The 25,000-nt window shown below is 42.8% G+C and overlaps 1 protein-coding gene across 1 annotated transcript in view; it reads left to right on the forward strand.

Moving 5' to 3' along the window:
• Positions 1 to 8,278: 8,278 nt before the first annotated feature.
• Positions 8,279 to 25,000, forward strand: part of unc13bb (unc-13 homolog Bb (C. elegans)) — a gene marked incomplete at both ends in the record, with an annotated part of 107,148 nt that continues 90,426 nt past the window's right edge. The window contains 3 exons of the mRNA XM_080017717.1: positions 8,279 to 8,345; positions 13,544 to 13,573; positions 23,056 to 23,155. Coding sequence (XP_079873843.1) covers positions 8,279 to 8,345; positions 13,544 to 13,573; positions 23,056 to 23,155 — 197 coding nt within the window. The remainder of the gene's footprint in view (positions 8,346 to 13,543; positions 13,574 to 23,055; positions 23,156 to 25,000) is intronic.

Below are 25,000 nucleotides of genomic sequence, written 5' to 3' on the forward strand. Positions count from 1 at the left end.
AGACTAAAAATGATCTTCTTATAATAAGTATGAACAGCAGGAGGTAGGAACCACAGTGTTTCTGCACCATGCCCCCTGACAACACACCCGTTCACATATTTATTTATTATTATTATTATTATTATTATTATTATTATTATTATTATTATTATGATAATTATAATAATTATTATTATTGATTTTATTTTTTTAGCGGCTGGACGCCCATTGTTATTTTGCTGGGATTTTTTATTTTTGATCTTCTCGGTGTATTTCAAGCTGAAAGTATAGAAGAAACACGGAGATCACAGAATGCACAGACATGGTTGAGGTCTCGTTAGAACCGCAATGTTTTGATGCACATTTGGACCAGAAATTGGTAAAAAAACTGTCTGAATTTTGGCGGAGGTAGAACAACTTTGGGTCAATTGGACTAGTTTCAGGAGCGGGGCGCTCTGTGACTTCATCATCCAGAGTTATATAAGTCCAAGCTTCGTCCCTCGGAACTCATTCGCGTCCAGCCAATTGAGACAGGTAGACAGATAACTCGAGCCGACGCTGAGTTTAAAGGAAACTCTGAAAACTGTTGCTCACGCTGCGTTTCACAAAACGCCGAGAACTATAGTCGGTTACAGAAGGTGTTTTCGCACAGCAGGAAGTTCTGAGAACCTTTGGAGGAACCCGTCCCTTTGTTCTGTGTCCGCACCGCGTCATCGAGGAACGATCATAATTGTTAAAACACCGTTCTTCAGTTGACATTTAAACTGAACGACGCAAGAGGAACATCCAGTCACTGCATTCGCCGTCGACCCATTTTCATGTTGATTTTGACGATATAAACCCCATGTGTCCGCAAGTAGTGCATCCCTCCCCAACACACACCCCTCCATGATCACAACCCCTGATCCAAGTGTCGTGTGGTTACTCATCCACCCGCATGAACATTTTCAAGTTCAGTGCTTGTTTTATATATTATATTATTATTATTTATATTATATTATAATTTAATCAAATTTTCTGGTGTGGTCTGGGGTTCTGACGGTTGTTAGCTGCCTTGTGACACATTTTAAGTTCATCATTTATTGTTTAGAGAGCGTCTGAAATAACAAAGTGACTTTTCTGACTCTCCCAAAGTACACGGATCTGATGTTGATGAAAGTGGATCGTTGATGTTCTCGCAGCCATCCGCCGCTGACTCGTACTGTCGGAGCTCACCACACGCCGCATGGCCATGACCTGATAGTAGAGTTAGAACGAGGAGTAAGGAGGAACCCATTAATGTAACTGTGTTGTGGGGATGGTGTGGTTTGTCCTGGGTCCAGGCAATTCTCTACTAATAACCCTAACCCAGGATTAGAGTGGCTCCCAGTGTGGCAGTTTCGCCTACCACGTGCCACCCGAGTGGCGTTTTCAGGGACCTCTGACCCAGAGACGTAGACGTGGTTTCAGATACACAAGTCTATTGTGGAGAGTGGGCTAGTTGGAACAAGCCCAGGAGCAGATGGACATGTGTCATGACAAGGGCTCCCCTCGCAAGTGTGTGGGGATGGGGGTTTTACCTGTTGCTCGTTAGACCAACCAACGAGCAACAGGTAAAACCCCCATCCCCACACACTTAAGAGAGGAGCCCTTGCCATGACACTTTTCCATCTGCTGCTGTGTCCCTTCCCCGTGCCGGAGAGTCCCTGTTCAGGCGCCAGTGTGGCAGTTTTGCCTACCACGTGTCCCCCGAGTGGCGTTTGCAGGGACCTCCGGCACAGAGACACAGACGACGGGGTTTCAGACACACAAGTTTATTGTCAATAGTGGACTGGTTGGAACAAGCCAGGAGCAGATAGACATGTATCATGACAGGGGCTCCTCTCCTGAGTGTGTGTGGGGATGGGGGTTTTACCTGTTGCTGGTTAGACCAACCAACGAGCAACAGGTGTGCAGCCACTCTGATCCTGGGTCCCCGATGACACAGGCCAGCTGTGGCTGTGACCCTCCACACCATCACCCCACCACAGTAACATAGTAGATCTTGTATGTGCTTCTGTGTCATGTAGTGATTCCGCAGGCATGTGGCTCTAGTTTGTATCAATGTATATCGATTATTAACTAGCAGTACTAGACTAGACTTCCCTCTCGGCCCCCTTAAGGGTGTCTCCTATTATTTACAGTGTTGGGGAAGGGCTGAGCTCTCAAAGGTTTTGCGTATATTTATATTTTCCTCATCTGGCCGTTGCTACTCAGAGTTGAGTATTTTGTATTGTTTGCATACACTAAAACCTTCACTATTCAAGCAAGTCATGCATTTACTCATTAGATTCTTTTTATCAAAAAAAGAAACAAAGAATCAGTCAGAAGTTATATTTCATGTTTTCGCTCTGTATGTGTGTGTTTGTACTGGTATTTAGCACAGTAGTACTAGTCATCTCTAAATTCTAAAGAATAACAGTTTGGAAGATTTTTGGGTAACGTAAATAAACAGGAAGGCGTTTATATTTTATTTGCCACATTTTGTTTGACTGCTTAGTTCCTACCAAATATTCTCTGGTGACCATCACCATATGTATCACTTTGCACCTGCGATACCAAGCTGCAAGATGATGTTATGATTGTCGGACAAAGATTTAGAATTTTGGATGTTTTCTCATGAGTTGAAGTGGCGTTCTGTCTAACTCTAGAGTTCTATCCTTTGGCCTTGCTTGATTGTATAACATTAAACATTTCAAAGCCTAAACTCTCACAAACGGATTCTTAAAATATGTGTGAAGTGTAAAAACTAGTTGAAAGTAGACTAAACTGAATTGTCACATGTGTTTAATGCCTTGTCACATAGGCGACTTGGAATTATGCCCATTTCTCCTCTTTTTTGATTACGTTGGCATGACTGATGTCAACACTGAAGCAAGAAGAATTCTAGAATATTAGCAAGTTTGTTTATTTCTGTTTATGTAAATTAGGTGTACAAAATACAGTATATGTATATAAAAGTCACTGCATTATAATTGTGAACATAACAGTCAAAAAACAAAAGAGGAACATCCAGTGACGCAAGTCCACGGTGATTGGTCGAACACATAAGCATGAGAAATGATAAAAAAAAAATGAAAAAAAAAAACACAGGAAAAATTTGATACTTCATTTAAAGTAAACATGTCATTATTTTAACATAATAAATTCCGAAAATATTAAATGTAAAAAAAAAAAAAAGGGACAAAGGCTGATCAAGGCATTACGGAATTTCAAAAAAATGGAACCAAACACGAATTAACTGGACCCTGCTGCCTGCAGCTATATTTGTTATTTATTATTATTTTACTATTTTTGTGACTATACACTTAATTATTTTATTGGATGTATTATTATTATTATTATTATTATTATTATTATTATTATTATTATTATTATTATTATCATCCTGGGTATCGAAAAACCTTATCAATCCATCCCTAAAAAAGCAAAGAAGACTAAGCTCCGGCTTTGGAAGCGGGTTTCAAAGGGATTGAATCATCTTTTCACGTTTAATCTCCTTTATTGCTGCTCTGCTCTGTTGAGTGCACTCTTAGAAAACATATTTTTAGAAATATTTCAACATGTGAATTTCAAGCCACAACCCACTGACCACACACACACACAGACTGAACTCATGTTGTGTGTATGTTATTTTTATTTTTATTTCATGTACTTTATTAATCCCTCTGGGGGAAATAATTCAGATTGAGACACAAATATTTGAATGATCCATTATGCTATCGTGAAAATAAATGATGATGCTTAAACTAAACATTAAATATAAGGAGTACATAATAAACACAAGCCTCTCTGTGACCCTCTTATTCCTCCTTTCTTTCCTTTTTCTCAAAAACAAAAATCTCTTTTTTTTTTCTTTCTTTATTTTATTTGATCAAAATGTCTTTCTTCCTTTCTCTTTTGTCTCTTTTCCCCCCCAATTTTATTTTTTCTATGGAAATCATCCTATGTACAGTATGTAAGTGTGATATTGTACAACTCCGTGAATTATCTCATAGTTCCCCATGTCTTTTAATCTATTTTAAAAGACATGAGGTATGTAGTATTTTACTACATAAGAACACATTCTTATAATAATAATAATAATAATAATAATAATAATTAATAATAATAGTAATAATAGTTATCTGCAAGCGCTTTTACGAACAGAGTGTCTGAGTGGAGTTTATTGCGCAAACAAAGTAGATTTGCTTCAAAGCCTTCATTCATCCTCTTAAGAGCGACGGTGCACACTCTGTATTTCCTTTTGGGGTAATAGCGGCTGATTCAACGGTGAGGCTGCCATTTAGCCCCTTATTATTGTTATTTTTTTAATCATTTTTTAAACTTTATTTTTTCTTTGTGGTCGACGGCAATTTCGATTAGTCGACTAGCTGTGAGGTCATCACCGCACCCCGCCCCCCAAACATATAGACCATTGACCGCACGTGACTAATAGCGACGCAGCGGTACACGGAATGGTATCGAACCGTTCTTTCAGCCCCCTACGGTTCAATATGCACGCCTGAACCGCCGGTATGACGGTAATAATCGATCGGCCACACCTCACCCTATGCTGTCCTGGCGCGGTGGCAGACGACACACAAATTATGTTAATAATCCATCCGATGAGTAAAATTCCGCCACGCTCCGCCGTGTTTGTTTTCACTCGCTTCTGTTGTGCGTCTGCTTTGCCTTTCAGTCGAATGCTTTGGTGCTGACGTTGCAAACACACACAGGAGTAGAACGGTGTTCAGACGGCTCCATCCCACGCCACCAGCGCTCGGCTCGTCTCGCTGCCATCATTCCCTCATACAAGCACGTTTTTCTGTGTGCTACTTATTAGAGTGCGGGCGGGAAAGTTGTGTAAAAAAAAAAAAATAAAATAAAAATATAAATAAAATAAAATCAGTTGTCGATGGAAGAAAACCATAGTCACCATCACCGCCTGAGTCGACTAATCAATTAGTCAACCAATCCTGGCCATCCCTAGTTGGGACGGATTGCCCTACCCTATCGATGTGAGTCTCAAACTTTTCTTCATGTCAAGGACCCTCATTTTGATACCGTTATTAGACCACAGATCCTTTAATTTGATCTGATTTAGTCTCTACGACCCTGGGAGATTGTTATTATTAGATATGATTCATATCTATATTGTAGTTATGGAGATATCAGTGAAACCAGGATCCAAACGGTCATTACTGGTCATTCTCTAACGGTGATAACGTCTTGGAAAGGAAATAACAATGAAGTTGAACTAGTAATCACTTTGCTGCTGGGGGCCCTCTGGAACCTCTTGAACAGACCCCTTGAGGGCAGTGGTCCCGGAGTCATTAATCATTTTGCTGGGACCCCATGGAACCTCTGGTCGTGACCAGCCCCCCTAGACCTGCTCTACTGGTCTATTTTCTCATTTTGCACAGGACCCCTTTGGAACCTCTGTTAGGGACCCCCTGTGGGGTCCTGCCCCACATGTTGAGAACCCCACCCTTATTGTATATTTGCGTATGTACATTCTGATTTTGTTGGGAACCCTCTGGAGGTGTCCCCAAACCCATGTTGAGAACCACAGCCCTATTGGGTCATTGTCATGGCGTGGTCTCTGACTGTGCCTTTGAGCCAGAGCAGACGCAGCCCTAGGAAGCCTAAATGAAATGGTAGTGCTAGCAGGACCAATAGAACCTCGTGATTTGACTTAGTGTTTTTAAATGGTAATCCAAACATTTTTCCACATAAAGAAATGCATCGGTCCAGAGCGGAGGGAGGTGCATCGTCGTGTAACCCAAAAAAGGAAAAAGAACACACTATTTGGGTATATTTCGGTATATTAATTTGGCAAAATGGAGACCAAACTGATCCAGGTTGATTCCATTCCAGTCCAGATCCAGCCCAGGTCCAGCTCAGTCCACTCCAGCTTCAGACCGGCCCGGTCCAGTTCAGGAGTCCAGGTCGAATCCTTGTCCAGGCCCATTGGTTTATGTTCCATAGTGACACTAATCTGGCCCAATCACATCTGTTCTAGGCCCCACCCCTCCCCCTCTGTCCTCTGTTTCTGGTGTCCAGTGCCGCGGCTCAGAGCTACACAGCGCGATCAGAGGGATTTTTAACGGGGAGACTTTGTCAGTCAACCCCCCAGTCCAGCCCTGCTAATGTGTTGAAGCGGTCAAAAGGAAGCCCAGTCTGGTCCGATCCAGTTCAGACCCGGTCCAGCTCCAGTCTGATCCGATCCAGGTCCAGTCAAGTCCAGTCCAGGTCCAGCGACCTGCACTTGGCTGTAGCCTAATGACTCCTTAAATGAGCCGTTGTTGAATGGAGCTCCCAAAACTTTAAGCGATTTTGCGGCGTCCATTTATTGATTATTGTTGATTAAGCAAATGAGGTGGAGGTTAGGCAACCTGAAAGACTGGGGGGTGGGTGGGGAGGGGAGGGGAGGGGGGACTGCACTCAAGGCTGACCAATGCAATGACTCACACCCCAGCCCCCCCCCCCCGCACCCCCTCCCAGCGCTATTTGTTTATCACCGAAGTGGTCCATCCGTCTCCATGGTGATGGGCCGTGGTCTTTTACACAACAGATAAGTGGTGGTGGCCCCTACGAGTGGGGACATGTGTAGGAGAGTTACCCCCCCCCCCCCTGCTGTGGATCAGCACTGGCTTGACTGGGAAATTTGACCTCACATGGACGGGCCGACAACAAAGCATGAGTAGCCTCATCTGGAGCGTCTGGAGCATCTTGAGCATCTTGAGCATCTTGAGTGCCTTCTACGGGGTTCTGTTGGGTCGAGGCGGTGCCTAAGCGGATCCACCTGCAAACAAAAGCTCGTTCCACTCGGCCACAGCGTTAGAAAAATACAATTGCGATGGATGTTAGTATGGTGATGGATGGAGGAGATGGATGGATGGTAAGGTGGATGTATGGATGGTGGAGAGGTGGATAGAAGGATGTATAGATGGATAAAAGGATGGATGGAGAAATGGATGGATGGACAGATGGATATATGGATGGTAAGGCGGATGGATAGATGGATGGATGGATGGATATATGGATGTAAGGTGAAGGATAGATGGATGGATGGATATATGAAAGTATGCATGGATGAACAGATGGATGGATATTTGGATGCAAGGTGGATGGATGGATCGACAGATGGTGGATGGATAGAAAGATGGATGAAAGGATGGATGGATGGGTGGATGGATAGATGCTTGGATATTTTTTGACAAGTATCTCGAAAACTATAATTTGAGGATATTTTAGGGATGACTTTTGATTGATCAGCATGCGTTGGTTTGAAATACTTAAACTATGGCTTTGTTGTTGTTGTAGTTGTTGTCATCCCTCATTTTATAAACTGTTGGGTAAACATATGCCATTTCAAGATGTCTGCCTTTAGGTTCAGATGGCTTGTAATGATCTTTCACCATTATTGTGTTTGTCTCATGTATGGTCACTGGTCATTATGGCCTACTGATAATAGTCAGTGATGCAAGACTCGCAAATGATTCGGTCGTATCAAACACATGTTTTAAATGATTCAGGAGTCTCAAGTCACTCGGGCAAAAGAGCAAAGCTTTGACCATAAGCCTTAAATAATCACTGAGGACTCAATTAAAGTCCAGTCCAAGGTACAACAAGGTCAAGTCATTTGGAATAATTCATATTGAATGTGACTGTTTTTCACTTTGATGATTTGACAATCCTCAACTTCCCAAAGTTGTCGAGCCTCGCAAAGAGCCAGTGCTCGATGGCCTCGGGTGAGCCGTTTATCCGATCCAAGGGTTGCCATGCCGTGCCCAGGCCAATCGTTGGGTAGTTTATGTGAACGGGTCGGACTCTCTCGACGTACTCCTGCGCCTCCCCAGTGAGCAGTCTGCTTAGTAGGGTTAACTCCTTGTTGGATTTGAGATTCAATCACTCCGTGGTGCTGTGGAAGCTTAGGCGTCTTTGGGTCCTCCCTGCTGTCGAGCTCCGAGAGGTTGTGCGGAGAGGCCCGCATCTTGGGGTCCTCCTTGCTGTCAAGCACGAAGAGGTGGTATGACCAGGCCTGCGTCTTGGGGTCCTCCGTACTGTCGGGCTCCGAGAGGTGGTGCAAGGAAGCCCGCGTCTTGGGGTCCTCCGTGCCGTCAAGCACGAAGAGGTGGTACGACCAGGCTCGTGTCTTGGTGTCCTCCGTACTGTCGAGCTCCGAGAGGTGGTACGGCCAGGTCCGCATCTTGGGTTCCTCTGTGCTGTTGAGCTCGAAGAGGTGGTACGACCAGGCCTGCATCTTGGGGTCCTCCGTACTGTCGGGCTCCGAGACATGGTGCGAGGAGGCCCGGGTCTTGGGGTCCTCCCTGCTGTCGTGCCCTGGGAGCTGGCAGGGCCCGGTAAGTGGTGAATTCTGAGCGAGGCGGGGTCCAAGCTAAGTCACGCGCATGGACGCGTTTAGGGTTCTCTGGCTTCAGCTTCCGTGGAGCTTGGGAGTTCTGAGGGGCTTGGGCAATTCTACATCCTAGGTCTCAGCGGGGACCTCGGGGTTTCCAGGCCGCGTGATGCTTCGAGGTGAAGTTAATTTTTTCACTGTTCTGCCGCTGCCACATGCAGACATATATGGCTACGCAGCGAGCTCAACACTTTCCCGATTTCACGATCCACCTCTTTGCAACCGCACATAAGCTGTGAACACGATGTCATAGCTCCGACACTGTTGTGCACACACCAATAACGGGAATAAATGTACGGATTGCGCTTTCCCGAGGGCAGCAACGAGGCTGACGGAAAGAGATGCTAGTCCGAGTCTGCGGCACAGTCCGGCTGCCTCATTGTGACTCTGACTGGCTGCTTTTGTTTGCCCGTGCTCCGCTGCCACTCTGGCATCACAGTGCTGTGGGGAACGCAGCAAATAAGTGAAACTCAGCGTTTGAAAAACCTTGTGAAAGTCATGAACATATACAGACACTGGGTCTAATATGGAGCCCACTGTGTTTAATTGGGGCCTGATCGGTCAATTTTAATTCTCATGATATTCAATGTTAAGCTTAAAACATGAATAAATAAATAAATGCTCAGTGAGGAGGAGGAGGAGGAGGAGGAAGAGGAGGCAAAGTAGTGGAGTTATTAGAGAAATGTGGAGAGAGAGGGAGGGAGAGAAGGAGAGCGCTTAGAGATTGGAAGAGTAATCCCCCGGCCATCTGCTCTCTCTCTCTCTCTCTCTGCAAACACACACCTCTCTGCTCCGATGTCACTTCCTGTTCTTCCACTTCCTGTGTGGCCAGCGATGTCTTTGAGGAAATCTCTTTTTCTCTTTTTTTATTTGTTTTTTTCAATCTCAGTCACGTGACCTCAAAGAATCAGAATCAGCATCTGTTTATTTGTTTATTCCACAAACTACATTTTCATCTACGATGGAATTTGTCATGGTGATTTTCGGTACAATAGATAGACAATTGGCAAAAGGATATATAATAAAAAATATGAGATGGAAATAGCTGAATAGAAAAAATAACAAAATATGCAGATAAAATAGCCAATTCGAATAAAACAAAAATAGCCAAATATCCCAAAATATACAGAATATACAAAATATAATACAATTTAAAAGGTTATATTTCGGGCTGTGTGTGTAAGTTGTAGTATGGTTGCTATTATCATTATGGGTATAAAATATAATATAATTCTTAATATTATTATTAATAATAATAATAATAATAATAATATTAGATGTATATGCTGTACAGGGTGTATTAATGAATAAAAAAAAGGTTGTGTGATGGGTATTGATTACTTGAAAGGCTATTTATCTGTTTTAACCTATCAAATGCTCATATCCTTGTCCCTGTGCCCCCTGTGGCGTTTGAGATGCTTGGGTATTTGATTTACTATGAACTAGTATTTTACAACATATACAGTAACCCATAAGATGTACTATAACTCACTATTACTACTTTAACTATAAATATATAACGATAACTAATTACTTTAACTACAGTAAAGATTGGTGCTGTGCAGACAAATAGTCTGAAAGAAATACAAAAATAAAACAAAATGTACACAGAAAAAAAGCAAAATAACAATAAGAAAATGTCAAAAATACAAGAAATTGCCCAATACAAAAAATGAAAACATATTTTACTATACAACTGTTAATGATATTACAAGCAGTGCCTTCTGCCTCCAAATGACTTCTAATAAGTTGTAATAAGGACTAGAGGACGGATTTCCGAAAGTGGATCAATAGTAAATTGACAGTGTTTTGTGGAGCGAGCGCCGTCTCCAGTTTGCAGACGCCAACGCGCTTCTGGAATCCCTCACGTTGGCCCCGGACCCCGGTGGCAACCGGCAGCGTGGGGATTCATTTGGGGCCCAGTGCCTTGCTCAAGTACACTTGGGCATGTCACCGGGCAGGAGCCGGGGATCAAAGCGGCGATCCTCCAGCCACGCCCGGCAACCAAAGTCACGTAGTGCTGCTCCAGATAAAACCAGAAAACAAGAAAGGAAAAGGATGGATGACAGATGGATAGATAGATGGATGTTTGGATACATATATGGAGAGTTGGATGGATAGATATATAAGATCAGAATCAGAATCAGAAATACTTTAATAATCCCAGGGGGAAATTACTTATAATACTTATAGATAAATGGATAGATGGATAATGGATGGATGGATATATAGATGGATAGATTTATAGATGGATGGATGGAGTAATGGATGGATATATATACAGTAGATAGATAGATGGCTAGATAGATAGATTGGTAGATAGATAGATGGGTAGATGGGTAGATAGATACTGTAGATAGATAGATGGGGGGATAGATAGATGGGGGGATAGATAGATGGGTGGATAGATAGATGGGTAGGTAGATAGATGGCCCAGCCCCATCACATCACACTGTATGGTACGGCGTTCACAGAGACTTGTTGTATATAAATAACTTATTAGAGCACCTCCATGTTGGAAAAACACCAGAAACATGTTTAATAGTGAAACTGAGCGACATGGAGCGGCTACGTCAGCCTCCACCAGGGTGTGACGTTATCAGCGCAGCACACGGCCAATTTCCTCCCAAACAAGACGGGTCACCGGTCGCCGGGCAACCCAGCGGTGGAGGGCCAGGCCGCAGAGCCACGTCAGGGTTCCGTGCTTTATTGGCCCCTGCTGTGTTTATCCAGCGCTGTGCAAACGGGGAGGGAGCTGTGGCGGGGCCCGCCGCTTCCCATTGGCCCGGACAGGGTGTGAATGGAAAAAGGGCTGAGAACCAACAAGCCGCGGCGCGATACGCTGACCTTTCCGCCGCACGGCCAGGAATGTTTAAATAGCAGGAAGGGACAACGGGAAAAGGGGAAGTGATGTTTTTTTTTATTTGTGTGATAAGTGAGTTCCTCTTATGTGGCCTGTGCTGTTATTGTTGATTTAACTGTTTTTATTTTGTGTATATATAAGTACAACAAATTGACTAATCTGACTTTATTAATAAAGTATACAAAATAAATAAAAATATAAATATAAATATATAAATATAATAATTTTCTCTATTAGTTCATAAATTAGTTACATTTGTAAATTGGTTAATAATAAATATATAATAAATAATAAAACAATTATATAGTTGATATATATAAATAATATAGAATAATACATAAATATTAATAATAAATATAAAATAAAAATATTAAAATAATTATATAATTTACACACTGTGTGTGTGTGTGTGTGTGTATATATAATACTAATAAATATTAAATAAATAAATAAAATAAATAAATATTGATAATAAATATATGACTATTTATTTATTGTACGTTATTGGTTTTAAACAGTTTCTAAGGTTACTTTATTTTTTCTTTTCCATTTTCTTGTTCATATCTACTTGTTCATAAGCTACAAGCCAAATGCAAAAAATACGAAACCAAAAAAAACTGAATGGAAGACAATGAATTTTGGAAACGTTGCGCTTTTAAGAGCTTATATTCAATTTGCTGGTGGAGCTTCATAAATAATAAAAACAATAAAAAAATAATAAAATAATAATAATAATAATAATAATAATAATAATAATAATAATTAATAAATACACAAACAATAACAACAATACAAATAAATAATAACAATAACTAAAATTAGTATTTTTATTATTATTAATAATAATAATAATAATAATAATAAAAAGAATAATTATTATTAGTGTATATCTTCCCTCTCTGGGTCATTATAATCTGCTCTCATATCATATTGCTGCTTAACACAACAATGCAGGAAACGACAAACACCAGGGCCTTCTGCCACCATTCTTATTATCACTGTTGTAACTTATTTATTGATTTTATAACCTAGAAAAACAAAAAAACAAACAAGAATCTCTAGGATATTAAAGTGAGAAATGAGAGTCCTGTCATCTCCATCCGCCTCCTCCCCACGCCCTAACAGTTAATCCCCCGCTGTGCCGGTCTAGCTGGGGGCCAGGTGCTTGCTCCGTGGTCAAGCGGCTCCAGTTTCGGTGCCTTCAGACCCTCTGCAGCGTCGAGCTGCGTGGACGGATGGACATCTGTGCAGAGATGCATGGATGTTGACACAGTGCATGCACAAACTACACCAGGGTCCTGCTGCATCTAAACCCTCATTGTTTAATTTGGGTTCTGGTCAAAGATAGCATCAAAATATCTCTATTTTTAATTTTAATATTTGTTTTGAAAAATAAAGTTGGGAACAGAAAAAAATGTAAATAAGATGATAACATTTTAATAATCCTTAGGGGCACATTCAGGAAAATGTATAAATGCATGTCAAATATATTAAGTAATAATGATAAAAAATAAAATATAGAGTAAATTAGAATAAATATTTAAAATAAATACATAAATATAAAATATAAGAAATATGAACCGCAGTAGTTCTACAGTACTTGTAGCATAGACAGAAATCCAAAACCCTATCAATGCACCGTTCAATCAGTGAATATATATATTTTTTTACCGTTAAATTGCATTTCCCGCAAAACATAAATGCGTCTATCTGGATTTTTATGTTTGTTTATTTCTACTTCCTGTTGTTTACCTGCGAAAGATGCAAAAAAAACCCCGAAACATTTCATTCATTAGTTCTGATCAATAAAATGTGTGAACGTTGTCGTCTGCAGATCAATTAATTTTTCGGCATAAATAATAGAAAACGAACGCCCGGTCTCGTGTTCGGATGATGTCACACATGAGCATTTCCCCTCTTTCCTGATACACTGCTGAATGCTTTTACCAATATTTGAATTTCCGTCCTTATATTGTTGTTGTTGTTATTAGTGTTGTCGATGTCGGTCGATTTATATTTCCCGTACAAATGGACCAGTAAACAGTTTAAAATGATAAATCAAAAAAAGGCAATATTTAGAAGAAATTGGTTGAACAAGCTATAGGGACTCGAATAACTTCCACATCATTGTTACTGTTTTCAGTTCTAAAAAATGGCCTGTTATTCTAGCAGAGTCTAAAGTTTGTGCTGGAAAAATCCACGTAACTATGTTTTTGTTCCAGTATTTGTATCTTTGTGTTGATATTTGGATGATTGTCTCTTGTTGTTTTGTTTTGCAGTGAAAAAGGCCAAGCTCCAAGGACGTCCAGGTGAGTTCCTATCAACTCCGCTTCGCCTCATCTACTGCTTCTCTATTACTACTTTATAACTACTCTATAACTACATTATTACTACTCTATAACTACTCTATTACCGCTCTACTGCTACTCTACTGCTGACCACACTGGCTGTTTTCATACATGGCTAGCTGGCTCAGACACCTATGAACAGTACTTTTTCCACAACATTAGGAAGTGGAGAATCAGAGCTTCAAGCAAATCAAGCAAATATTTTCAAAGCTATGACTTGTTAATGACAAGGGTGTGGCAAACTGTGATTCTGAGATAATCACCTTCAAAGTTTTACCCACACCAGCTTCATTCAGCCAGCTCCTAGGATGCAAATGGGGTTGGAGAACCAACACAGCCTCATGGCTACTTAACACACTGCTGAATGGGCCAATCACGAACAGCTCAACAACTCAACTAATTTTGTTTTTAAAAAAGCTTTTATTGAACAGTAAAAATATACGTTTGATAAAAGTGGAATTATTTTGGAGTTTGAAAGGACGGACAACAAAGCAACATGTAGAGTCTATCAATATTATGAGTCTCAGAAAATCTGAAATCTGAAAATCTGTCACCAACCTCAACGGACTTCATCACGTCATTAACTTCTTCCGTTGTAACAACAACGGACGTATCGTCGGTCTCCTCCGGTGGTTCTTGAAAATATTCAGTTTCATCGTCACATTAAGTTTGAAATCCGCTGTTTGAAATGTTCTCCAAGTCCAGAGTAACATCACATTCAGCGTCGCTGTTGGTCTGCATCGCTGTGGGAGAACTGACCATCATCACTGAAAATGAAGCCCAGTACGCGCTTCTTACTTGGATCTATCGCACTGGTCAGATTCAGGTCCCAAATATGATTCAGAGCTTCCGCCACCCGCTTGGCGTAATCCATAACGATAACAACGTTTTCACAGACAAGTGAGACCGAAACCCCCCCGTGCTGCGCTTTAACCGTCTGTTTATGGAAGTGACGTAGGTGCGTGACGCAAAGGGATTTTCTTCTTCGCCGTTTCACAACAGTGGCTCCGTGTGTGTAAAAGTAGTAGGATTTAAAGGTTTAACTCTATCAAAAGGGTTTCACATTGTGACTTCACATCACATGGAATATGGAGGAATGATCTTCACCTGGACGCTCGCTTTAAAGGAAACCATCGATCTGCGTTGTTCAGTGCTGTTCAGCATCGCGGTAAGTGAACTGTGTTTCCCCATGTCATCTAAGAGGAATATTTAACTTCACGGTTCAACATTATTCTACTATTTATAAATCAAACTCGGTTTTGAAAATATGTTGAGACAGAAAAACCCCACAAAGGAACACGAATCTAGAAAAATCTCTTTTACCTTCAAGAAAGGTTTTTTCAACTTATTTGGCTGCTCCTGGCCATTTTAGAAATGCGCGAGATGGCGGCCTTTGCTGTGGTGGGTCACATAATTACTATTTTCTGCATTCTAAGACACAGGATGACCAGACAGGGTGGGGTTCACAGAAGTTTAAAAGAAACCCTAATTCCCATCTCATGCTTCTCTTTTTTCTTTTTTTTGGTTCGTTTTTAAGAAAATGGGCCACGCGGTAATTTCACTTGCAGGTGAACCAGTCAGATTGTGGCGAGTCACCGCGAGCGTTGACTTTTGCGTTGCGTAATCCCGTGTCCTTCCAGGCCAAGCCGTGGTGCAGGTGAAGCTTGGATCGGTTGCTAATCCAAATCCCCACGCCGTCCACCTCGGCAAATCCCACGAGTGTTTAGCCCCACGCCCTTAAACCCAGTGACGTTTCGGGTCAGACCATACATTACACAATGGCGATCCAGGTGGGTGGAGAGTGACTGAGAAAGTGTCGCCGTTACGCACGGTTACGGGGACACGGAGGAAAATAAGTAAATCTAGGATAAAAAACACACTCTTGTTATTGGCTTTGTTTGGGAAAAAAACATTGTTCTGATCTGAGCTGCGGTGCGCGGCCTCCGCTGCAGAGTTCGATGCTCAGCGTAATGGTCCCTGCTGTAATTCCAACCATTTTTCAGGGTCCAAAACAGGTAGCGGCACCGAGACCGGCTTCCAGGGGCCTCGGGCGACCAGTCGGCAGTCGCACCATTGACTGGTTGGCTGTTGATTACCTGGCCTCTTCTTTTACGTCCGACTAGATTCCGCAACGACGGTCACTTCTGGAGAACAATCGTACGGAGTTAAACGCCCTGTTGATGATCTCCCGGGACCGGCTTTGGCCCTCCTCCGTCACCCGATCTCCCCTCCCTCCCCAAAGCTTAACCGCCTGTGACACCTGCCCAGAGCAAACAGTCGGCCATAACTCTGTTAAGTCTGTCGCCAGCCATAGGCCAATTGTAAACATTAGGCTCATCCCCTGATCCTTCCTGCCCCCTGGGGCTTTTTTAAGGTCCAGGCCAAACTTGAAAAAAAATTGTTGCAGGAGATTGGATGGGAAGGTCTTTTTCATCGGAGGTGGGCAAGCTGCTTCCTGAGGCGCGTCCCTGGCGGGCCGAGGCTCCGCCCCCCCCCCCCCGCGCGATCGGCCCACGCCGATGCGTCGATTAGAGCTTGTTTGTGGAATAATTAAGACGGGGCTTTTTTTGCCTTCTGGTACAAATGTGGAAAGTATGCAAACGCTAATGGCCTCGGGCGACAGCCACCCAGCGCAGCTCGGTGCAGATGGAATCACAGCCACGCGGAGCCCAGGATTCCCAGAAAAGCATCAAGTGTAAAAGCAGGGATATGCGAACAGGAAACACATCTCATTTTCCTGGTTTTTCTTTTCGATTAAGTCATTCAGATTTGTTGTTATTTTTTTGGTCTTTTCACTCGATCGTCCTCTTTTTTTTTTTTACCCCCTTTACCCCCGACGAGGTTTTAAAGGGTTTAATTTCTATTTAATTTCCGACAAATGCGGGATCGGATATCGGAGGGAAAGGAAAGTACGAGTCCTGTCCTTGAAACATACCGGGCTTGGTTGGAGAAAGCTGTTTATTGAACATGATGGAACAGATGGGTTAATCCCCGACATGACCATCCCCCAAAATGAGGAGCAAGTGTGCCAAGACACGCACTGCTACACGACCACAGGCTCATACTCAGACAGCCACTATTGATTATTATTTGTGTGGCGATTGATCGTCAACTGAAACACAACTAAGACCGTTCCCATGATGCTTTGCAGTACAAACAAGGACCTTCTGATGTCACTCCACTTATGCCCCGCCCCCACCCCCCAGTGTGCTGACTGTTTATTCTGTTGAAGTATTGATTCATAAAGTGTCATGAGTTATTGGTGTGTGTGTGTGTGTGTGTGTGTGTGTGTGTGTGTGTGTGTGTGTGTGTGTGTGTGTGTGTGTGTGTGTGTGTGTGTGTGTGTGTGTGTGTGTGTGTGTGTGTGTGTGTGTGTGTGTGACTACTCAAAGTTTACGTAGGGCTGGTCGAACATGTGTGTTTGTATTGGCTTTTCACCAACACCACACCTTTCATCGTCAGTTCCTTCCTTCGTCAGTTCCTTGACTATTTTGACTATTTGCACTTTCACAAGAAATCACATTATATAAATCATATATAGGGAGTAATATTTAGAGAACGATTTGAGAATCAATCTGTTATGTGGTTATATTATTACCATATTATATCAATATATCACCCAAGGCTAATATATACGTTATAGATACTATATATGATATATTATGTTTGAGCTCTCCTGAAAACTGACAAAAACAAACAAACAACAGATGAAACACACCTAAACCCCATTTTCATCCACCACAAACAGTACTATATTTTATATAATATATACTATACACTATATTCTATAAGCTATACACTATACACGATTTACTGTACACTATACACTATACACTTTTTACTTTACACTATACACTATACATTATATACTATACACTATACGCTATTTACCATACACTATACACTATCCCTTATACATTATACTATACACTAAACATTATAGACTAGACACTATTTACTATACACTATACGCTATTTTGTATATACCATACACTATACACAATTTACTATACACTATACATTAGAGACTATGTTCAATATGCTGTGTACTATATACGATACAGTGTACTATATAGTGTAACATCAGTATTCCACACAGCCCTTGTGCTTGGGCCAGGTGAGCGTCCTGACTTGAGCTCTGTCGTGTTTCATGCAACATTGATGAGCAGGACGAGCAGGGAGGGACAATCCAAAATGTCAGCCTTCCACCCACTGCCTTTTCCTGACTAATTCATCGGAGAAACTCCTCAGCCATCAATAATGAACAGAGGGAGAAGGAGGAGGAAGGTTTCCAGTGGGAGTGGGGGACGGGAGAACAGAGGCGACCGTCACCACAGCGTGGACACAGGAAGCCACATCAGTACCCACAATGCACCGGGTGGGAGGAAGATGCTTATCATATGATTCAGACCAGGTGGTGTGTGTGTGTGTGTGTGTGTGTGTGTGTGTGTGTGTGTGTGTGTGTGTGTGTGTGTGTGTGTGTGTGTGTGTGTGTGTGTGTGTGTGTGTGTGTGTGTGTGTGTGTGTGTGTGTGTGTTCCATCGATGTGTTCTCCCAGTGTTAATCAACTGTATTATTTTATATTTGACCATATTATTATTATTATTATTATATATTTAGATCATATTATAACATTATAATATATATGATATCTAATATCATTATAATAACTATACTATCAATATTATTAATGATATTTTATTATATTTTATTTTTCGTTGGGTACCCATTTTCAAACTGCTTAGCAGGCGGATTAGGCAGGGAATCGCATTTGCTCAAACAGTATTTTTATATTCTCTTATATTTAATATATTTTCTTCTGCATAGTGTATGCATATACAGTTTATTTTATCTACTGTATATGTTTTATTCTTTATGTATTTCTCTGATATATTATATCACGGTACAGTTCACTGGTCGTACAGTTCAAATGGATTCAATGGGGCCCGTGTAGGGGTTTATAGGAGGGTCACTTTTGGTCCCCGGGCCGCCAGTTGAGCAGCCCTGTTGTAGGGTAGTCTTGGTTGTTTCTGTCCTAATGGAAGTGGATGGTATCAGTGTTTTTATGGTCATGGCCGGTGGAGGACGCTCCCTTATTCCACTTTTTAAAAGGAAAACCACGTCACACTAAGTGGGTCTGATCTAATCCTCCATCCTCCTCCCCCCGATGGCATCGCTCTGATCTGATTCATGGGAGAGGAGATCCAGGTCCGAGTTGTGGTCTCCGACACGGGTGGGGGCGGGGGTTATCTAATTAGTTCAACCTCCCCCACCCCAACACCGCCCAATTTTACGCCCAAGGCTTCGCTGTTTTGTTTTGTTGTTGCTGTTGTCCTGCTGAGACGGTGATAAGGACGTCTGGGTCTTGTCATCCTGGAGATATGACGCAATGTGCTGACCAGGGCCGACAACCGCAGGGAGGGTGGTGGGGCTGGTGTTGGTAGTGGGGCTGGTGTTGGTGGTGGGGCTGGTGTTGGTGGCGGTGGTGGTGGTGGTTTCAGTAGTGTTGGCAGTGGTGGTGGTGAAGGTAGTTTCAGTGGTGCTGGTGCTGGTCTTGTGGTGGTGGCGGTGGTTTCAGTGGTGTTGGTGGTGGTGGGTAAGGGGTGATGCTGGTGGTCTGTTGGTGGTGGTTTCAGTGTTGTCGGTGGTCTGGTGGTGGTGGTTTCAGGGGTGGTGGTGATGGTGGTCTGGTGGTGTCAGTGGTTTCAGGGGCGATGCTGGTGATCTGTTGGTGGTGGTTTCAGGGGTGGTGGTGGCAATGGTGTTGGTCTGGTGATGGTGATGGTTTCAGTGGCGGTGGTCTGGTGCTGATGGTTTCAGGGGTGATGGTGGTGGTGGTGGTTTCAGGGGTGATGGTGGTGGTGGTGGTTTCAGGGGTGATGGTGGTGGTGGTGGTTTTAGTGGCAGTCTAGTGGTATGATAATGTTGGTCTAGTGGAGGGGATGATGGTTTGGTGGTCTGGTGGTGGTGGTGGTGGTGGTTTCACAGGCGGTGGAAATATTTGGGTATATTGGGAACCGGCAGGAAGTCTCAAGCCTTAAACTCCCAAACGGACGCCGACGGAGCGGGTGGTTCTGTCCGTAAAACCCCCGCGTGTCCCCGTGGACGCGCTCCCCTCGGCCCCTGCACAGGGGAGCCAGGGAAACCGCGGTGAATTCGGTGCAGGCGTCCATGTTTTGTCGGACAGCGTCAACGGAATCCATTTGGCCAACCTGTCGCCAAATACATTCTGGGACCGGTCCCCGCCCAGTGGTGTGTGTGTGTGTGTGTGTGTGTGTGTGTGTGTGTGTGTGTGTGTGTGTGTGTGTGTGTGTGTGTGTGTGTGTGTGTGTGTGTGTGTGTGTGTGTGTGTGTGTGTGTGTGTGTGTGTGTGTGTGTGTGTGTGCCCGTGTGTGTGTGTGCCCGTGTGTGTGTGTGCCCGTGTGTGTGTGTGCCCGTGTGTGTGCACGCGTGTCGGTGGCAAAGTAAATGTTTGGGTTCGTCGCCCCGGGAAACCCGGCAGAAAGAAGACGACGTCAGCGTGGTCTGGTGATAAGTCGGCAAATAAACAGCTGATGCCGATCCTGGCTTTCCCACACGCAGACAGGTGTGAGTGTGTGCTTAAGCGCGCTTCACACCGAATCCACAAGCGCCGAGACCAAACAGGCCGTTTATTCATACCGGCGCAGAATTTTCCCCGCGTGTGAGTTGTGCGGTATGGATTTTTTATTTTATTTTTTTTCCGCGCTTTGCAAACACGATGTGTCTAACTACTTCCTGTTGTTCCGAAAAACACGAGCGCTCCCGCTTTCTCCGCCGTACGTTTTGGCTGCGGAACTCGGACGCAGTTCATCGGGCGGCCACTGGAAAAGGACGGGGAGGGGAGGGGCTTATGGATATGATTACGCATTCGGTGCGAAGCCATTTAGACATTGCCGTGTTTTATTTTTGGGATAATATTCTCACCTCTATTTGACAATGTCAAGCTATTCGCTCAACATTCTGCTCAAGTATTAAAATAATAATCTTATAAGTCTTAGTCATCATTTTTTATAAGACTTCTGAGACATTTCAAATTGTTATAAAGTGTCCCCCAAAAAGTGTGTGTGTGTGCGTCTTCAGTTATAAAGGAAACAACAAATGGTGCCAATCACTATAAAACTTGATCTTTTCAAATGAATAGTGGATCTTTAAAAATAACATATTATTGCAGTTATCGTTCATTTCTGGAGATGTGATTGTTCAGCCTGCGTGCGCTGGTGCAGTGTTCGGTTGAGTTGAAAAAAGAAACTGCCCGTCACTATGATCGTAGATCATTTCAAATGAAAAGTGGATCTTTTCAAATAACATGCTCTTGCGTTCCTTGAAAAGGTTGTTTTTTAGGTGTGTGTGTGTGTGTGTGTGTGTGTGTGTGTGTGTGTGTGTGTGTGTGTGTGTGTGTGTGTGTGTGTGTGTGTGTGTGTGTGTGTGTGTGTGTGTGTGTGTGTGTGTGTGTGTGTGTGTGGTCGACACGTGTCTCCGCATCCTCTCCTCTGTCGCAGGAGATGAAAAGCAGCGGTTATATCACGGCCTGCTAATCCCAAAACCGCCCACCACCCAAACCCCACCCCCACCCGCAGCTGGTGCAGCCGGCGGGTGGGTGTCCGACAGGATCCCTGGCCGCGGCCGTCGTCGGGGGTGGGGTTGGGGTGGAGTTGGGCGGGAATCCCACTGCGTTTATTTAATGTTTGAATTCATTGAGCCAGGGAAGCCACACTGAGATCAAATCCCATTTTAGAAAGAATAACAACACAACAACACAACACAACAACACAACAACACATCCACACCACAACACAACACATCCAAACAACACAACAACAACAGATCCACACAACAACACAACACATCCAAACAACACAACAACAACACAACAACACATACACACAACAACACAACCACACATCAACACAACCACACATCAACACATCAACACATCCACACAACAACACAACAACACAACAACACATCCACACAACAACACAACAACACATCAACACAACCACACATCAACACATCAACACATCAACACATCCACACAACAACACAACAACACAACAACACATCCACACAACAACACAACCACACATCAACACAACCACACATCAACACATCAACACATCAACACATCCACACAACAACACAACAACACAACAACACATCCACACAACAACACATCCACACATCCACAAAGGGAGGGGCTGGGTTTGGGCGGGGGAGGCGCTGGGGGAGGGGGGGGTTCATCCGCCTCCACCCTCGCTGCTTGTGATGATGCTCTGTGTTGCAAGGTCCAAACTGGCAGCTGCGCTCACTCCAGACGCTTCCAGACAGAACAGCAGCTCCGTGTCTGTCTGCAGGGGTGTCTGCCTGCAGGGGTGTCTGCCTGCAGGGGTGTCTGTCTGCAGGGGTGTCTGCCTGCAGGGGTGTCTGCCTGCAGGGGTGTCTGCCTGCAGGGGTGTCTGCCTGCAGGGGTGTCTGTCTGCAGGGGTGTCTGTCTGCAGGGGTGTCTGTCTGCCTGCAGGCTGCTCACTTTAACACAGCTGTGCTTTCATTGCTCATTTAGTTTGAGTTGTTGCTGTTTTAGGATTTGTGCTGATAATTAAACATGTTTTTATGATTATGAAGAATGTTGTTGTTGTTGTTGTTGTTGTTGTTGTTGTTGTTGTTGGCCTGGCTGAATGCTCGACTCTGATTGGTTGAAGGGTGTACGTTGAATTCGATGACGTTGAATGTGACTTATGTTTGGTCCAATTGAATTGTCTGCTTCAAACGGCCCCGCCCCACAGGCGCATGCGTCAACGTCAAAAACCACCTGGAGGGGAACCACGCCCTTTAGGGTGGAGGTTGTCCCAAAATCATATTCAATGGAAGCCATGGATGTAGTGTACAGTCTATCTGTCTGTCTGTCTGTCTGTCTGTCTGTCTGTCTGTGTTTCTACCTGCCTGTCAGTCTGTCTGCCTGCCTGTCTATGTACATGTCTCTGTCTGTCTGTCTGTCTGTCTGTCTGTCTATCTATCCGCCTTCCTGTCTATCTGTCTGTCTGTCTGTCTGTCTGTCTGTCTGTCTGTCTGTCTGTTTGTGTTTCTACCTGTCTGTCTGTCTGTCTGTCTACCTGCCTGCCTGCCTGCCTGTCAGTCTGTGTACATGTCTCTGTCTGTCTGGCCATCTGCCTGTCTTTCTGTCTATCTGCCTGCCTGTCTGTCTGCCTGTCTGTCTATCTATCTGCCTTCCTGTCTATCTACCTGTCTGTCTGTTTGCCTGTCTGTCTATCTATCTGCCTTCCTGTCTGTCTGTCTGTGTTTCTACCTGTCTGTCTGCCTATCCACCTGCCTGCCTGTCTGTGTACATGTCTCTGTCTGTCCTGTCTGTCTACCTGTCTGTCTGCCTGCAGACACCTTAACATCCTCCATTCCTTCCATTCCAGACAAGTTCAACACGTACGTGACGCTGAAGGTGCAGAACGTGAAGAGCACGACGGTGACGGTGCGCGGGGAGCTGCCGTGCTGGGAGCAGGACTTCATGTTGTGAGTTCCATTCCCACCCTGCTCCAGGAAACGGAGCAAAAAACAACAAAACAAACAAAAAACACAAGCTGAAAAAGCTTTAGAATAATGCCTTTAAATAATATGGTGATTAATACAAACAAAATGATACATACAAGTGGGGAAAAAAGACTAAATATAATAATATTTTATTATGAAGAAAATATGAAATAATGATTAAGAATTACATAATAATAGGAAAATACCTAAACATGTTGAAATTGGATCAATACTTTCAGGGTTTTTAATCATCAAGTATCGTACAATTCTGTTTAATTGTATGCCAATATACAGGGGCATTTCATATTTCAAAGCAGCATAGATAAGATAAGAAAAAATTAAGATACTTTATTAATCCTCAAAGGGAAAATCCAGAGTTTCAGCAGCAATGACACACATGACAAAACACACATCATGAACAAAAGCACACCTTGTTTGGGAGAATCAAAAAAAAAACACCCAAAAAACCCCTTGCCAGACCTGCTGCGATGAAGGTGAGAAGCTCAAGGTCCTGGAAGGTTTCACTCTGATCACACTGATAAATAGAAATGTAAAAGCCAGCGATGGGGAGACGGCGGCAGCTGGAAGGACAAGTTTTGGGCTTTGGTTTCCAGGAACGCTGCTTCCTTTAGCGGATACAGGAGGAACTGGCGGACGGACAAAAGCCCTTTCCAGTTCCGTCAAGGCTTTAAAACGTTTTTTTGTTTTTTTGTTTTTTTTTGCTTGGTTGCTAGTCGGTAAGTAGATTATTTAAAAAAAAATATATATATATTAATTTATATTGAAATTTATATATTTAAATATTTTTTAAATATATATTTTTTATATATTTTTTTATATTTGGATGCATTTTTTTTACGTTTTATTGAACCCATATTTTTTTCTGTTTTTTATCTTTTTGTATTTAATGTGGATAAACAGCATATATGTGTATATCGTTATATTTTTATTTTTGTTGTCAAAAAAATGTGACGGCGTAATAATTTGTGGTTTGTTTATTATTTCTATTTACTGGAGAAAACAAGTAATATGAAAGAGAAAAAGTCATTTCATGAAAAAATAATAATAATAGTAATAATAATAATAATAATAATAATAATATTAATAATAATTCTGATGTTAATAATAATGATAATGATAATGATAATAAAAAAATATACGTTATTATTATTATTATTATTATTATTATGGTTGTGATAATCATAATAACAATTCAAATAATTGTGTAAAATTGAAATAAGACGCATCTCAATTCCTCCGGCTTGGCCGTACATTATCTCTCTCTCTCTCACTCTCTACAAAGGGAAAAGTTCTCCCCCTCGGTTAATAATCGCTCCATCCATCCTGGCTTAATTTCCTCATCCCCATCTTCCTGGTGAATGGTTTCCGTGGCGACCAGCGCCGGGCGGCTCTTTGTCATCTTGTCCTATTGTGAGCGCATGTTTGTTTTTCCACACGCTCCTCATCACTGTCATCCACGGTTACATCATGTCACATCATAGATACTGTACAGACACGTGTGTCATCTGCCTCCGCCACCTGTTGGAGACCAGATCACACTTTGGGAGGTTGTGGTTGATCGTTTATTTTATGTTTTTTTAATTCGGAATCAGAACTTTATTCCTCCAGGTGAATTTACATCTACACGGAACATGTACTGGTGCATTTCTGCAGACGATTGGCGTTACAAAAAAAACAACAAAAAAAAAACCACTGCACAGAAAAATCTGAAAATGAAACTATAGGAAGAAAATAAAATCGAATTAAATAAAAACTTTCAAATGCCACTTAAAATAAATAAATGATGGAAACCGGCTCATGCGTTGC

Source organism: Zeus faber (genome assembly GCF_960531495.2).
Source record: "Zeus faber genome assembly, chromosome: 17".
Taxonomy (NCBI): domain Eukaryota; kingdom Metazoa; phylum Chordata; class Actinopteri; order Zeiformes; family Zeidae; genus Zeus; species Zeus faber.